This window comes from Chamaea fasciata, unplaced genomic scaffold, assembly GCF_029207755.1.
Source record: "Chamaea fasciata isolate MVZ Bird 193981 ecotype frontalis unplaced genomic scaffold, bChaFas1.0.hap1 SCAF_9, whole genome shotgun sequence".
NCBI classification, from domain to species: Eukaryota; Metazoa; Chordata; class Aves; order Passeriformes; family Sylviidae; genus Chamaea; species Chamaea fasciata.
Window position 1 is genome coordinate 16,714,507 of NW_027094094.1, and position 15,607 is coordinate 16,730,113.

Below are 15,607 nucleotides of genomic sequence, written 5' to 3' on the forward strand. Positions count from 1 at the left end.
CTGAGAATAATGAAAAGTTCATTTCCTTCCATTTTGGTATTACAAAAATAAATCATCAAAGAAAAAGCTGAATCAAAGAACTTACATTTCTTAGAAATATTCTTTATTATAAAAGCCCATATGTTCATTAAACGTTAATTTACTGGATTGCCTGGAAATGAGCTATGTTGTGAAATTTAATATTGCCTTTGCACAGAAACTCTGGCACTGAAAGAATATGTTACACTTCCAATGTGATTATAAGAGTTTGAGTAAAGTCACATGGACCAGCATCTGCTGCTGCATACAGCCATGCAGCACGGTTAGCTGCAGTGCTGCTGTGCAAATCACACCAGGTAATCTTGTACTATATTTCTAACATAACAAATGTGTCTGATTACAGTCTGTTTCAGGATATGTCTGGCCTTTGCCCGTCTCTCCATTCTTTAATTCTCTTGGCTTTCTCTGCTGAGCACTTCTCTAGTCTAGATGGAGACTGTCTGTGCTCAAGTAATTTCTGTTGATATATGGTTTGTCCTTGTTCCACTTCAGTAGTTAATTTACTGTCTATTTGAAAGCTCTTCTACTTTTTGGGATTTCTTTCTCTTCTGAAGTCAGTAAGGAAAAAGGAAACATAAGACCTTATGACTTCAGAGACGTCTGGACTTTATCCTTAAAAACTGATTTTAATCATCACTTATGCTTGAAGTGATTTAAAGCCTTGCCGTGTGTACAAATAAAGATAATTTACTTTTCCTGGTTCTAGCTTTTTCTACCACCATTGCAGTTTGTCCAAGTATGTAATCCTACATCTCCTGACTTTGGTAACAGATCTCCTCCATCAGTGTAGCACGGCCAAATAGTATAGGAATGTTTTTATTAAAAATAAAAATATTGATTATATTAATATGTTATTAGTAATGTATTAATATAATGCACAGAGATTGTGTAAGATACTACTATAATAACTTAAAATAATAATAAAACAACTCATAAGATCAAGATGAGTTCTTTGGCCCAAGTTTGCACTGCACACCCTGTTCCAGCTGAAGCAGAGGGAGAGGGTACATTAGTGAACAAAGACTGCTTCAGAGCTTGATCTGCTTTTTCAGATATGGGGACATCAGTGAGGAGACATGTTCATTACCAAACTGCCTCAGCATCAAATCACACTTCAGGCTAACTTCTGTCCCCGCTTTCTCAAGTATGAAGCCAAAATGACTTAAATGAGTTCAGTGATGTTAATTTGGGCTAAGTAGGGAGCAGTCTGTGCCAGATCCCTTGTTCCAAGCATACAGACATAATTGCAAACACTTGAGCATCTAACTGGCACGTAGACAAGACCTGGACTGATGTGCTGAGCTGTGTGTACTGAAACATGCCCAAGTAATTTTAGATGCATTCATACACTACACTAGGGAGTACATTTTGGCCTCAATTTCAGAAGAGAATCGTAGAGCAAGAGGGTGTATTCCAGTTTCAAAACAGTTTTCTAAAGAAGTTTTGAATTGATTTGGGACAGTCTTATTTCTTTTAAACGTTCCAATATTATGTAAAGGGACAAGAAGAGATTTGGGCCCAGAACATCTACAGGCTCTGGAGCATGAAGTAGAGCTCATGTTAACTCAAGCATATTTTCCATATTCAACATGAAATTATTGTTATTTCTTTATTACTTATCAGAGTAGCTTTTTTGTTTTTTGTTTGTTTCCAGAATAAGTGAGAAGTTTTCATGGCCTTCTGCAAGATTTTTTTTTTTTTTTTCTGTGTAAGGATATACATGGGAATATATAAATACATATATCTGGGAAAACTTGAAGTGGGACTATAAAACTCTGAAGGTGATTTTAGAATTCTGGACAGAAGTTTCAGCATTTTTATTCTGCGGGAGATCCTGAGAAGCTATGTTTCCTCCAAATAAGATTTTTCCTTTTTTAAAAATATTTTATTTTATTTTTAAATGAAATATGTGTCTTGTGAGTCAGAAATTGACATTTGCCCAGCTGTCACTAAAGGCAATTGCTTTCCTCTGGGAAAACATCCTGCAGGAGTCCAGTTTTCCTCTACCATCTGTTTCAGGTAATGAGAACTCAGGAAGAAGTAAGAGTTGTTATTATGTGTAAACCAATCCTTGAAGTTTTTGGAGATAAACATCTATATTTGATCTCTGGATTTGTTTAGAAAGAAAAGACAAACAAGAGAAAAAACAAACGAGTAAAAAGTTCCTTCATACACCCAAACCACAATATAGACAAATGGAAGGTGATTTTAGATGGAGCTGTGTTTGAGGGGGAAAGTAAAGAAGTTGAGAAGATTAGAAGGATGAACCAATGCCCAAGCACACAGAGAAGTTGAGAAGAAGAGAATGTCTTTAGAGAGAATTATAACGGAAAGAGGCTTTAAGAAGAACAAGAAGGAAATAATTGTTCCAGTTTGTAAACAGGACATTTCACTTTTTAAAAGATAAATAAATAAATAGAACTGCATCACAATATCTAACTGCAGCAATAGCATTTTTTTCACTTAGATAATTCACTACACATCTGAGAAGGGAGTAATATAAGAATGGGTAATGAAAAGTTAATGTCAACACGTGGTTTTATCAAACCCGGGAAGGGACTGCACTCGTGGTCTGTGTGTCCTTACATGTGTTTCCAGAGGAGAGCCAGAAGGGTGAATCAGATAGATGGGGCTGTGAAAAAAAAATGGAAATAAAAGACTCCAGGAAGCAGCCAGAGCACAGGCAGGCCATAATAACACTGACTAAGTGAAGAGGGAGAAAGTGAGAATTGTACTCCCCCTGTCTGCTTAGCACTGTTTTTTAGAGGGAGACTGTCTGTGGCAGGAACCTCATTCCTAACACTTTCTCCAGCTCCCACCACCTACCAGCCTGTACATCTAATACTGTAACACAGTATTGGCACTTGCCAAACTCCTCTGTTTAGCAAGAGTCTTACTGGGTAGTAATAGAAATAGCAGAGTAGTAAAACATGTGACTTGATGATAATTTATTATGATTATGCATCTATTGCTTCACATTTCAGTTTCATAAAAAGAAAAACCTCTTTCATCCTCTGTTCGGAGCTAGCACCACCAGCAGAAAGATGTGTTCAAAGAGTGGCAAATAAATCTACTGCAATGAGACATAAAGAAGGGAATTATTTATCAAATTAATACTATGAATAATGCAAACAAAATCCACTCAATGTTTTGGCCCTGCTTCCTGGCAGGAAAACAGATGTCCAGGCAGCCATTTCTCCAAACAGTGCAGCATTTTTAAAAGACATTAGCAAGTAAAGTTTTTGGATTACTGACCAAGATGCTGCAGTTACAGAACTGGAAGGTGTTGGAAGCAATGCCATTGGTTTTTGTGCTTTCCCCTAGAAATCAAATTTTCCTATTATTTTTCTAATCTTCCAGGAAAAATAAAAAAACCTATTTAAATTACAGTGTTCTCGGGAAATGTGCAAGATCAATGTGTCATCAAATCCTCTTCACAGTTTGCTTAAGAAGTAGTTCTCATCTTTTAAAATGTTTCTCAGGAAGACACAGAGAAAGAGCAAGGAGAAAATTAAGAGACTTGGGGAATGGTTTTAATATGCAAAACTATTAATATCCTGGAATAGAAGACACCTCTTACTTCAGATGCTGAGGAGGTAGGGATTGTGAAGACTGGAAGGGCTCAGGCAAGTAAATGAAAAATAAGTTGAGAAACATTGAACCAGAAGGGTAATCTTTAAAATTTGTAAGAAATACAAACTTAGGCCCCTCTTCATGGTTTTAAATCTTCTAAAGTTGTTATTACCACTGAAGAGTGGATTCAGCATGAGTTTGAAGTGAATTATATTTCTAAACATTTTGCCAAACTGGCCTGTTATTCCCCACACCCAAAATAGCTGCTCTGCTGTTTTGCTGAATCCCTTCTCATCTAGGGATAGTTCCAAAAGGACAGAATGGCTTTTATTTACTGAAAAGATGATGATTATGATTCCCAGATTCGTTTCTCAGTAGTGCAAGATAAAAAACCCCATTGGGCTATTTCTAAAAGATGTTAATATATGGTGATTGTTGAGGATAATGTTTTGATGATTTGTGTAACTTTGTGACTTTAGTGATTGAAATGATAATTTCTCTCATTTGCGATCTTTTGCATAAAACTAGGAAAGTTTTTTTCAGAAAAAAAATCCACACAAATGTATCAAAGTTTCCAGAAGAGATCATACAGTTTTATAAACCAACATACCAGGCTGAATAAATATTTTGCCTTTAGTTTTCTATCTACTCAGTCAAAACCAATGATAATTCATTAATTCAGTAGTTGTGTGGTCTTGCTAGTTCCAGAAAATTGTGTTTACAGTATACTTATTTTTACCTTTTGCAAGAGAAGAGAAAGCAAGCCACTGAAGTTTACTTAGTTCAGCCCTTTTGAAAAATGTCTTTTAAAGCATGGAAAAATAGAAAAGAATGCATCTGGATAAACTCATTATTGTCTCAGAAAACTTGGCATCTTTGGCTAAAATAACCAGGTCTGTGTTAAAATAACAGGGATTCCTCAGTCAAATCTACCATCCTGAAGATGGTTCCAAGGAAGATACAAAATTAGGCCAATTAAATTAACATTTACTTCCCCACAACAGTTGCAAAACCTGACAAATCCACAATTTTTATTTCTGTCTTCAAAGAAAGCAGTAAATACAGCAGGTGAAAATCACGCCTTGCACTTGTCATTACAAGAAGAAAACCAGAGGTTAAATTATGCACATAAAGTTAATGCTGCAAAATAACATATTTTTTTTTTAATATAAGTATGCTCTTTCTGAAATAATCTCCTATCAGCCCAGAAAAAAGAAAAACAACATTTTCTAGGGCAAAGTATACTAACTCCAGGATTTAATTCTGGCTGCAAAAGAAAATCTACAATTGCTTAATAGATAGAATTTAAAATATCTTAATTTTGTATCTAATTTTGAGCTTGGATATAATTACCAGCCTTCCTTTAATTTGGGTCATTTTAATTTGAATATTATGTGAAAAACCCAGGATGTGTTTTCATGTAATAAAATATTTGAAATAAGTGAGAATGCATGTTTGTCTGTAAAAATGACTGCTTGTGATACAATTAGAGATACAAATAATTCCATGGTTTCAACAGGGAGGCTATAACAGGACAAAATAGTGCCTTGCTGCAAGACTGGAGAGGGATGCCCTGAAACCCTGTCTTGTAATCTTGCAGAGGCTCCCAATTAAGTCACCTACATTTAACAAAGGAATTTAGGGCTTTTGCCACTGAAATGTGTAAAACAGACTGAGAACTTCCTCAGTTCTCACAACAACCCGAACTATCATGAGTACAAAGGAGTCAAAGCCCTCAGAATGTTCCTCTTTTCCCCAGCTTCCTCATTTGTATGGGATGTTAGAGAATTATTCCAGTAGATGTGATCTAATTGCCTCTTGAGAAATGTCTCCATTTATTTCAGGGGTATATTTGGTCAGAACTTTTAGTTGCCCCAGGATATTTCTCATCTAATTCATCCACTTTGTTATAAACAGGAGAAGTTCTGATTTCTCCAGGGAGAAAGAATCATGACCAAATGTGCTTCAAAGCAGCCAGAAAGAGTCAAGCCAGAACAAGAAGAAGAAAAATGAAGAGTTGGCTTCCAGAGAACTGGATAGATTTATGAAATGTACTTCATCTTCCTTTGATGGGAATGTACTAAAAATATTCCATGAGCTCAATACATTACATTAAATATATTTCTATTGGAAGTACTCACATCTTGTTTGTTATAGAGGAAAATGCTGCTACATACAAATGAAAATAGTTTTCTGCCTGAGAAAGCCAATTAATTTCAGCAATAAGTTTGACACAGGGCAGGGGGAGTGCCACTAAAACTCAAAGATAAAGCATTGTACAGGTTTCCACCACATGAAACTATGTAGAAGAACATTTGTATGTTTACCATGCGTGTGGATCCTAACATTGGTATTCATATTCAGGGATTGTCAGTGGTACTGAATGTATTTTGCTGTGCTAAATAAAAGAGGTTTTCAGACAAATGCCGTCTCTGTGGATGCTTTCAGAGCTTGCTTTAAAAAATGCTGTGCACCTGCAACGGGATTGAGAATGTCAACAATAAAAGACCACTTTTTGTTAAAGACTTCTGTTATATTAAGTAAATGTCTATTACTTGTTAATATACATGTGTGCTTGGTTCTCTCAAACTTTTGTAAAAAGCTGTTTTCAGCTACACAGTGATGAAAGTTAAGGGACAAAATTAGAATGCACGTGTATTACACCACAGCTAATTTACAAATGTGATTGCTTTGCTTTAATGTAATTTTCATGACCTGCCAGTTTGTAAATTTCTGTCATTTCAACTCAAATATGTATAAAAGGCTAGAGAATTTCCACAGCACTTTGCTTTTTGTCTTACTGGCTAGTTAGAGAGAGAATTTTTTTTTAAAGAAGTGTTATTTGTTATTTTGTAAAAAGTGTTTAAGAAGTGTTATTTCTACCAACGGTTTGTTATAATTAAAACAGATCCCTTTGGCTTGACAAAAATGAAATGGGTGAGTGTAAATGACCATTTTTCCCAAGGAAAATTGATTCAAGGCATTGTTCCTTAAGCATAACTTTTAACATGGGGTTTTTGGGTTTTTTTCTTTTTGAGCTTCTCACATTCGTTTCCCTTCAGAGTTTCTAAACTATGCACAGTTATACAATGCAGAAGCGTATTTCATTTCCAAAGTCTGTCTTCTTTAAGAGTACACCTCAATGAGCACTTGCCTTATTTCCATAGTTGTGGGATTTGTGGTAACTTGCAGTTTAACCAAAATGCTGCTGGTAAATCATCCGGTGGCTATGTGTGCTATTGGGGCTTCAATTTCCTTTGTTTAAATTAATATAAAAGTTCACCATAGCTGCCTAAATAAAGAATCAGACATACCAGAACAGGCCAATTAATTTCTTATTGGCAAGGGATCGGCATAGGAAGCAAATCAAATATATGTTAAGCCTATGAAGAACCTAAAACAGAGACCCTAATCCTCCTTCTACCCACGATCCTGACACCCTAAGGTAACTCCTGTAGTTACATGAGAGCACCAGAGTGGCAGATTTTCATTTCAGTAGGTCAGCAAAGCTCATTTCAGTATTTTACTGATATAACTACTCATTGTGAACTCTGCATCTAAAACAAAATGAGTCTTACAGTTTATTTCATTTTCCAAAGGCAATGGCTCAGAAATGCTTTTTGCTTGGTTAGCCTGAAGTATTTAAAAGGAAATGGGACAGTTATTGTCAGGGGCCAGTGGACCAGTTCTGGTTGCATTATATGAGAATACAATCAGAGGAACTCAGCTGAAGGCAAAACTACTTTGGCAGATAATATTATAACTGAACCTAGTGAGAAATGGAGATGATAGGTTCACAAATGTAACAATAAAAAAAGAGGGGAAAAAAAGGAGGGGGGGTTTACTTCTTTTAAAAAATCCCCAACCCTTAAGATGAAGGGCAGTGACTATGGTCACTGAAACTCATTTTCAAGATTTATGGTCTCAGTTGCATGCCTATTTCAAAAAGGCAATGAAACAATTTTACTTTGATGAATTAGACTGTCATTTTCCTTGTTCATGATGCTGTGTCAAAACCTTAACTTGAAGTGAAATGGAAAAATTGTACATTATATGAATATTTTAAAGGATTTTAAAAATACCCAAATAAAAAATAGCTACCAGTAAATTTTTTCTGTGAAAATTTATGGGGTTTTTAATGTAATTATTTTAAGCTTAAGGGAAAATGTGTGTTTTAAGAGAAACTTAATAGAGGGCAAAAGAGTCAGAAAGGGCTTTAAACTACTAGGAAGCTACAATTCCAGGCAGATATGTCTATACATATATATAACACACACAACATATGTCCCTTGCTACCCATTCCATTCCCAGAATCTCACAGAAATTATGGGGATATTTTAGGACAGGTTGTGGCATCACAGACCTACAGAACTGCAGTTTTACCTGTTTCTCCATGAAAAGCTTTACCCAGGAATTTACAGACACGTAATGCAGAGAACATTAGGAACTACACAATTCTGACACTTTGCCATACGAGATGGAGCTCATTTTTTTCCTGCTGTAACTGTCAGGTCTGTCACCTCCCAAACCAATGCACAAACCCACATAGCAACTAGGAGAGTGACCCAAGGCTAAGTGCATGCCCAGTGCCAGCTAATAATGCACACAATATTTTAGAGGATTAGGAACAAAATAGGGCTGATCAAAAGAGGTCAGGAGATGAGACAGCCTGCTGGGATAAGGAGTTGAGCTTTCAATAGTTCCCATGGCCCACAGTGCAAGGGCAGCACATGGACCTGCCTCACTCTGAGATAATCCAAGTCCCCAGGCTGTGGATATAATAACTGCAGAGCGGATGATGCCAGAAACAAGGCTCAGAACCACTGTTCTGGATCTGCAGAGAATGCCTCTCTAGCTCTGTCACAAAAACCTGTTCTGGGATGTCACAGTGAGCAGTTGGCATTTTCACAGGGCTGCCTCATGGTAGTTACCATTGCATTTATCAGTTACCATTTTTATTTAATAAAATAAATGACTTTGAAAAACTGCATATCCCTTGATCTTTCACTATCCACCCAATCCTGTCCTTTCCCCATATACTCTTGTGGTTAACAGACCACTGAGATATTTGGTGCACAAGCCTACTACACGTTTATTATAGCTCTCCTGCACTTCCCTTATCATCTGGTTTGTTTCCAGATTAGTCTTTTATTCTACAAACTTAAAGCCTTTTTCTAGCTGTCCCCTTGATTCTACTATAAAGTTCTTACTAAATTATGTGGCTTTTTCAACATGACAAAGTGATTAATTTGCTTCAGACCTGGGTAAAAAATAAATTCAGTGATACAAAGTTTTTTTCTTATTATCACAATAGACACTGATAAAGTTATGTAAAAATCAAAACTACATATACCGTGTAAACAGTAAGATGATCTCAATTTTAAGAGATAAAATGAATTCCTATTTCAGCCAGTTGAGCCTTCTAATATGTGAAATTCACCAGAGGTTTGAGATAGAACTCCATTTTAGGTCATACATTTTACCTTGACAAGGTCTGGTAAAACATAAAGATGGGTAACAAAAGATACTCTTCCCCAAGCAGCTGACCAAGAAATAAAAATACAAGGAAATTAAGCTCTTCATGTTCTAAGTGGCCTATGCTGAAAACACTGAATACCTTTTGTTGTAATATGAGTTTTATTTGTAATAAAAAGAATTGCTGCCACTTGCATTGCAAATTATTCAAATTTATACAGCAACCTAATTTAACAGAAAAGGAAATAGGGTTCTTCTGTATAAGGTACTGAGTTTGCTTTTAAAATGTATAAGCCTAGAGGAATATTAAAATGTTAATTTGGATAGTATTTAAAAGGTAATTACTTTTATACAATAAAATAAGAAGCCTACTGAATACTAATCCCTGTGTCGTGCTTTTTTTGAACTAATGCTACATTAAATAGAGAATCTATTTGTTTAAGTGATTTTAATTTAGATACATGGAAGACATTCTCAGCTACAAAAATGTCTGGGTTTTTTCAGCTCACCTAATATAAAATTCTTACTATATTAAATTCAGTGTTGAAGAAAGTACCTCTACATGTTGGATAGCACTGAACTGGAAGAATGAGAGATTTTTAATGACTCTCCTGAAGAAAGCATGGTTTGGTTGCTCAGCACAAGTGCTGCTACAGAGAGCACTGGCAGGGGCAATACGGAGCAGGAAGAGACTGATTGCTCCTAAACAAAAGCTGATTTCATCTATTTAGCCTTTTCAGGGAAGGGTGAATGCTGAAAAAATTTTTTGGCATTTCTGTCCAGAGAAGACTGCTAAGACTAGCCAGCATATTTTGGCAAATTTCTTGAATTATATCATCTAACCTCTTGTCTATGATAATCTTTTTGATGCACAGAGGACTTCTATCTTGGGACATCCTCATAAAATTATATTTGTGCTTTCATGACGTTTTTCATTCATGCTAGTGTTTCCTTATTTTTAAGTCTGTTAAATCAATGCTTATTTCTTTAGCCAGAATCTTTTCCTATGGTTGACTTCCTATATGAATCAGTTTGTTAAAAATATGACTTATCTAAGTTGGGTATTTAGCCAAATAAACAGAAATTATTTCCAGCTGAATCAAAAAAGCCAATAATGCTCTTTAATTTGTAAGAAAGCCAGAGATGATATTTTTATTTTTTTTCAAGATATTCTAAAAGAGATTTTTAGAACACAGAGTGTTTTGAAACTGCTCTCAAAAAAATCAGTTTTTCATGCAACCATTTCCATTGTTCTGAGCAAATCTCATCTCTTATGGTTTCAATTACCAGATTCAGGAAAGATGAAAGACACAAAGAGCAGCACAAGCCGTGATGGGAAATCACATCAGAGAAAAGCCGTGTTTGAGACACTGAGCATGTACCTGCAATTCTCCAGAACAAAGGCAAGCCCAAGGAGCAGGTTATACCCGTGTCCTCAGTCTGGGGCTGTTTCCCAGTGCCTGAATGCAGCTGTACACGTGGGCAGCGTGCCACAGGGCAGGTGGGACATGGGGAAGGGAACAGAGTACCCGGGCATGGGGTGAAACGTGGCACAAACCAACATCCCTGCTCCGGGCACACCACGGGCACAGCTGTCCCCAAAGCTCAGACCGACCAGGAACAAGAGCTCAGTAAGCTTTATCCTTCTCAAGCTGGATAACTATTGAACATTACTCAATATTTAGCAAGAATATGAAGCCCTTTTAAAAATGATTTCTGATCAAGTTATAGCCAGTGCAGATCAACCATGTAAGAGTCTTTCACATGGTGAAACTCAGGTTGAACTATACTTAAAATGAGAAATGTTAAGAACCTCTCTGCTCTCCTATGTCACTTATATATGCCCACTCTATATTCATTAGTTTGACATTTACTGCTCTTATTCTGTCAGCAGAAAGATGACTTGATTTTCACTGTTGCTATTACAATGTCACGGGTATAATAGAACTATGAACAGTGGGATAGATTTACAGAGTGAATAAAATATGATTTCTGAGGAGTAATTGCTGGTAGGAAACTAAACTTTAATAGCAACCTACAACTGGTTGGCAATTAACTAAATATAATTATTTTATTATCATGATTTATAGATGAATCATTAGAAACAAACCCCCAACAAAAAGCTTATCACTCATATAAAACATTATCAAGATAAAGATATGGTGAGTGATTATTTCCTTGAAAAGGACAGCAAAGAGAAAAGCAACAAAGAGAAAAAGAGTAGAAAATTTGTTGCCTGTTTTAAATCACTAACAGCTCCTATGCTAGTCAAGCTTGTTTTCAGATTTGAATGTGATAAAGTGAAACCAAGCTCTTGTTTTGATGCATATATGACCAGAAAATAGTAACTTTTGAGCAGAAACATGGTGTATCTATTAAAAAAATTACCCTGAGACAAAAGTTTTGTGGGATTGAATGAAATATTTCTGGAACTGTGATCGAATAAAGCTCTACCTAGCTGCCATCACTGCATGGGTACCCCTGAACTGCCACTCCCCTGTTTGTCTCAGGTCCTGCATGGCACAGAGGTGTGCAGAGCCAGAGCCAGCCCATATGATCATCTGTCCAGGTTGCCAATCCAGCACAGCCTGGGAACATGGACTGTGCATCCAGCAGAGCCAGAGCTCTGCATGTCACTGGTCACCTCCTTTCAGAGATGGCTGTGGTGCTTTCTATGCTTCTTGTAAAGTCCTCAGATCACTTACTAAGCACATGGAAAACCTATGACCAAGGCTGACATCAAATCCACAACCCCCTAACTTGGAGACTGAGGGTATGAGCAGGCTGTTCCAGGTGCCAGAAGCAGTGTCTGGCCCTTCTGGGGAAGACCCTTTGCAGAAAGTAATTCAATATTAGTTGGACCAAAACAGAACTGAAGGAATACTTTACTCCATGTATTCCTCCTCCTACTACAGATGCTAATTTAGATTTAAGGAGTTCTTTATCCAGTGAATGTATTGTAGAAGTACAGTCGAAGTTGTGAATAAAATTCTGGGAGCAGAAAGCAGGAATCAAGTTTACTGGTTCCCAGATGAGCTTTGTATCATCCGACAGAATCATTAAGCACAACCTGAAAAATATAACTTACTGCTCTCCTAGGGAGGGCTTCAGACCAGAGGCACTTCTTTAGCCATTACATGCTGATGTGATATTTCCTGCTTCAGTGAGGCCTTGTGAAGGGCATCTGACATCCTAACACTCGGCACTTGGAATTTGTGAGAATTTGGGCAAGCTCCGTTATTTGGATTTATCCTAGTGAATTTATCCCTGATTCCTCACTGTCCACAAAAGTTTAGATGACAGAAATACTTTCACTTTCACAAATGAAGCTAAAAAAAGTACCTGTTGCATATAATAAACCAACATTTTACATACTATAAGCTTGGATTTGGCAGGGGAAGCCTATGTAACGCTCAAAAAAAAAAATCAAAATCAAACATTGAAAACTTGAGAATTTAACATGACTTTAATAATGTACAGTCTCTTTCTTCTGCTCCAATATGACTTTTCAGAGTGAAAGATCTTCAGACCATTGAGCATAAAAGCATTTGTACCAAAGCAAGTTTTAAAATGTTATTCAAAATTATTCTGTTGCTGCAAAGGTACATTCTAGTCTTCATGACACTCCCTTTAGAACTGTCCCAGATAATTGGCAGGGCAAAATTGTTTGTTAAATTATCACCCAGAAGAGGTGGTGAATAGATTATTATTCTATTTCCATGAATTGGCCTACCTAATTTACTGGTTAAGCAGCTCACAGCAGATTGCAGAAGAAAAATAACCTGAATGAGATCCAAAAATATATTTCTCTTTATCTGCTATAGTTCCATAAACTGCAGCTCACACAGATAAATCTTTTTCCATTTAGACTTCAAACTCTTATCTTCATGTTACAGTCTGTAGAGCCTAAACTGTGATTTAGTGAACAAAGTAGTAGAAAAGACTGACTAGTTCTGATAAAACACAGAGAAATCTGTTCTTTATTGGAGAAAATGGTCCTGAGATTACTTGGGACACAAACTCATATGGGTATCTCTGTCCTCCAACTGACATTTGATAATATTTCAGCCTGTCTAATTTGCAGTACAGATTTTGCTTCTTGGCTAGCAAAGGCTTTGAGAGGAACTGGAAGATACTGACTGTGGATTATAGTGGAAAGAAGCAGCTCTGCCTCTTGCTGCTGCCAAATGAAGATCATTGCTGGCTGGCTAATTTGGATCCATGAGGGCCCATGAAGCAAATTTTTTCCAGGTTTTTTTTTTATTAGAAGATCGAAGGTTAATTTTTCCCCTAAAGGAAGAAAAGCCAGAGCATATATTTTTAAATTATGGATTTTCCCCCAGCCCACAGCTAGCTCAAGTTGATGGGCCTGTGATTAATAGAACATCCTGTGGGTTGCACAGTTGAGTCCGGGTGCACCTCCCTGCCTCCCTGTATCCTGTACACCAGGTCAGTAGTCAGTAAATTTTAGTGTATTCTTACTGAAAGGTCACAAAGGTCAAAAAAGTTTATTTTTCTATACTTTCTTGGTCCTCCATAATGATTTTTCAGCACGAAAACAACCAAACCCCAAAAAACAAAAACCAACAAAAAACCCCCACCAAACTTTCATAAATTCACTTTCTCTTTTGAGTTATTTTAAAAATCAGCAGGTAGACTAATTTTTAGCTGTTGTGCAGTTCTGGAAAACTGAAAGTCTCAGACAGTCTTTTTACTCAAGATTGAAGCCAGCAAACGATAAACCCAAAGTTAAAAGACCAGTTTTAGTCTTTACATTTGCACTTCCTGCTGTCTTTGAAAAGGACTAATTTCATTATTTAGAAATTTTTGACATATTCACAGATAAATTTAGTTTAAGTTAGCCTTTACAACAAACTTGATACTTGCCTTTGCTGACCAAAAAGATGTGATGCAGATGTTCAAGAAGTTGTATAACTTAATGCACACATACTCAGACTCTTAAAATCTAAGTGTTGTAACAGGTGAATGACATTTCTAATAAAATATTAACAGATCCAAGCTGCCGATTAAAGCTGTTTTAACTGGTGGTGTGCATCTGTTCTCAGAATGGCAACCGAAATTGAATGGATTTGAAGAAAAACATTTTATAATTGGTGTGTTAAGTAACACAGAGGAAAAGGGATTTTGGGTTTGTTTTACACTGCAAAAACTTTTATTCAACAATAAAACATTTAATAACCTATGGTAACAGGACCTGCATTTGAATGAGCTGAACGAAAATTTTCTCAGTCCCTCTGTTCCTCAGAAGAAAAGAAGCTTTCCTAGTTTTACAGTGAATTCAGCTGAGAACACTAAAAACAGGGCACCTTATCTGAGAACACATTTACCAAAATCTGGCCTGGCAGTTAAAACCACGGTGAAGTCAGATTTGTAGTTTGATACTTTAACTAAATCAATAGTATGATCCTTTGAGCTTTCATCCTAGATCAATGGATGTTTAAGGAAGCAACTTTGGAAAAATAAAAAAAAGGTCAGCAAATATTTTGTAACTTTGTTTTATCTTTATTTAATTTTTCATATTTTTTTCTTTCTCTGTAATCTTTTTGCATGCCTCGGTTCACTTTAGAGAAGCTTCCATTCACAATTCAAAGTGTTCAGTTATTCAGGTTTCTCATTTAACTTGCAGTGTAACATTTGTTTATATAATTTTACTATTAGTTAAATGATTTTAAATATTAACTTAAATAAAATCCAATATTTAAAAATGAACTTATTCAAGTTCATGAATCCTATCAACACAATTAAAATAAAAGTGAAAATCTGAAATATTTTTTGAATATTTGGGAAAGGATATAGAAGCAGGAAGATGTAAAGAAAATCAAACAGCTAAATAGTACATTTAGCTCTTTAGGCAGGAATGACCGTGAAATGACATAACTCATTTGGCAGTGGTAGTACTGGCTGTCAGGAGGAGACAGCCATGACTGGGAATCTGATTTTTGCATTTCTCCTAGGAAAACTTTTCTATAAAGAAACAGTTTCTAACCAAGATGACAAACGGGTGTATTATTATTAACACATTTCCAAAAATATTTCACTATTAGATATATTTGAAGGCAGCTTGCATGCACTGAAATGAAATAGTCTCCAAGTATTTCAGATAAACTACTTTTTTGTTTGATTTTGTAAACTGTAGGTACACTCTGCTCTTCTCACAGATGCCTTAGTGTTATTTCACTGGAAGGTAATTAGTTCAGATGAAAGGCCTTTGGATCTTTGAAATAAATTATTTAATAAATAAATTAAATTTTTCTATTTATAGAATGCTGATTTAGACAAAAATTTCTCCTGATTATGAGAACATGTCATGAACGATCAGCTCTGGGCATTTTGTGATCCAAGTGCACTAGTTCAAATGAAATAAAGTCTCACTGTTCTCACAAATATTTTATACAAGTTCTGGAATTTCTAAATTACTCTCCACTTAATTAATAATTTCAGCAAACCCTCTGGAGGCAATACCCCACTTTTAGGCTATTTTCGAAATTCTTCTCCTTTC

At 36.0% G+C, this 15,607-nt stretch overlaps 1 protein-coding gene across 1 annotated transcript in view; it reads left to right on the forward strand.

Annotated features, from left to right (window-relative positions):
- HTR7 (5-hydroxytryptamine receptor 7) overlaps positions 1-7,741 on the forward strand; it is a 30,897-nt gene extending 23,156 nt beyond the window's left edge. Inside the window, exon 3 of the mRNA XM_066191225.1 lies at positions 5,530-7,741. Coding sequence (XP_066047322.1) covers positions 5,530-5,566 — 37 coding nt within the window. The 3' untranslated portion in view covers positions 5,567-7,741. The remainder of the gene's footprint in view (positions 1-5,529) is intronic.
- Positions 7,742-15,607: the final 7,866 nt, after the last annotated feature.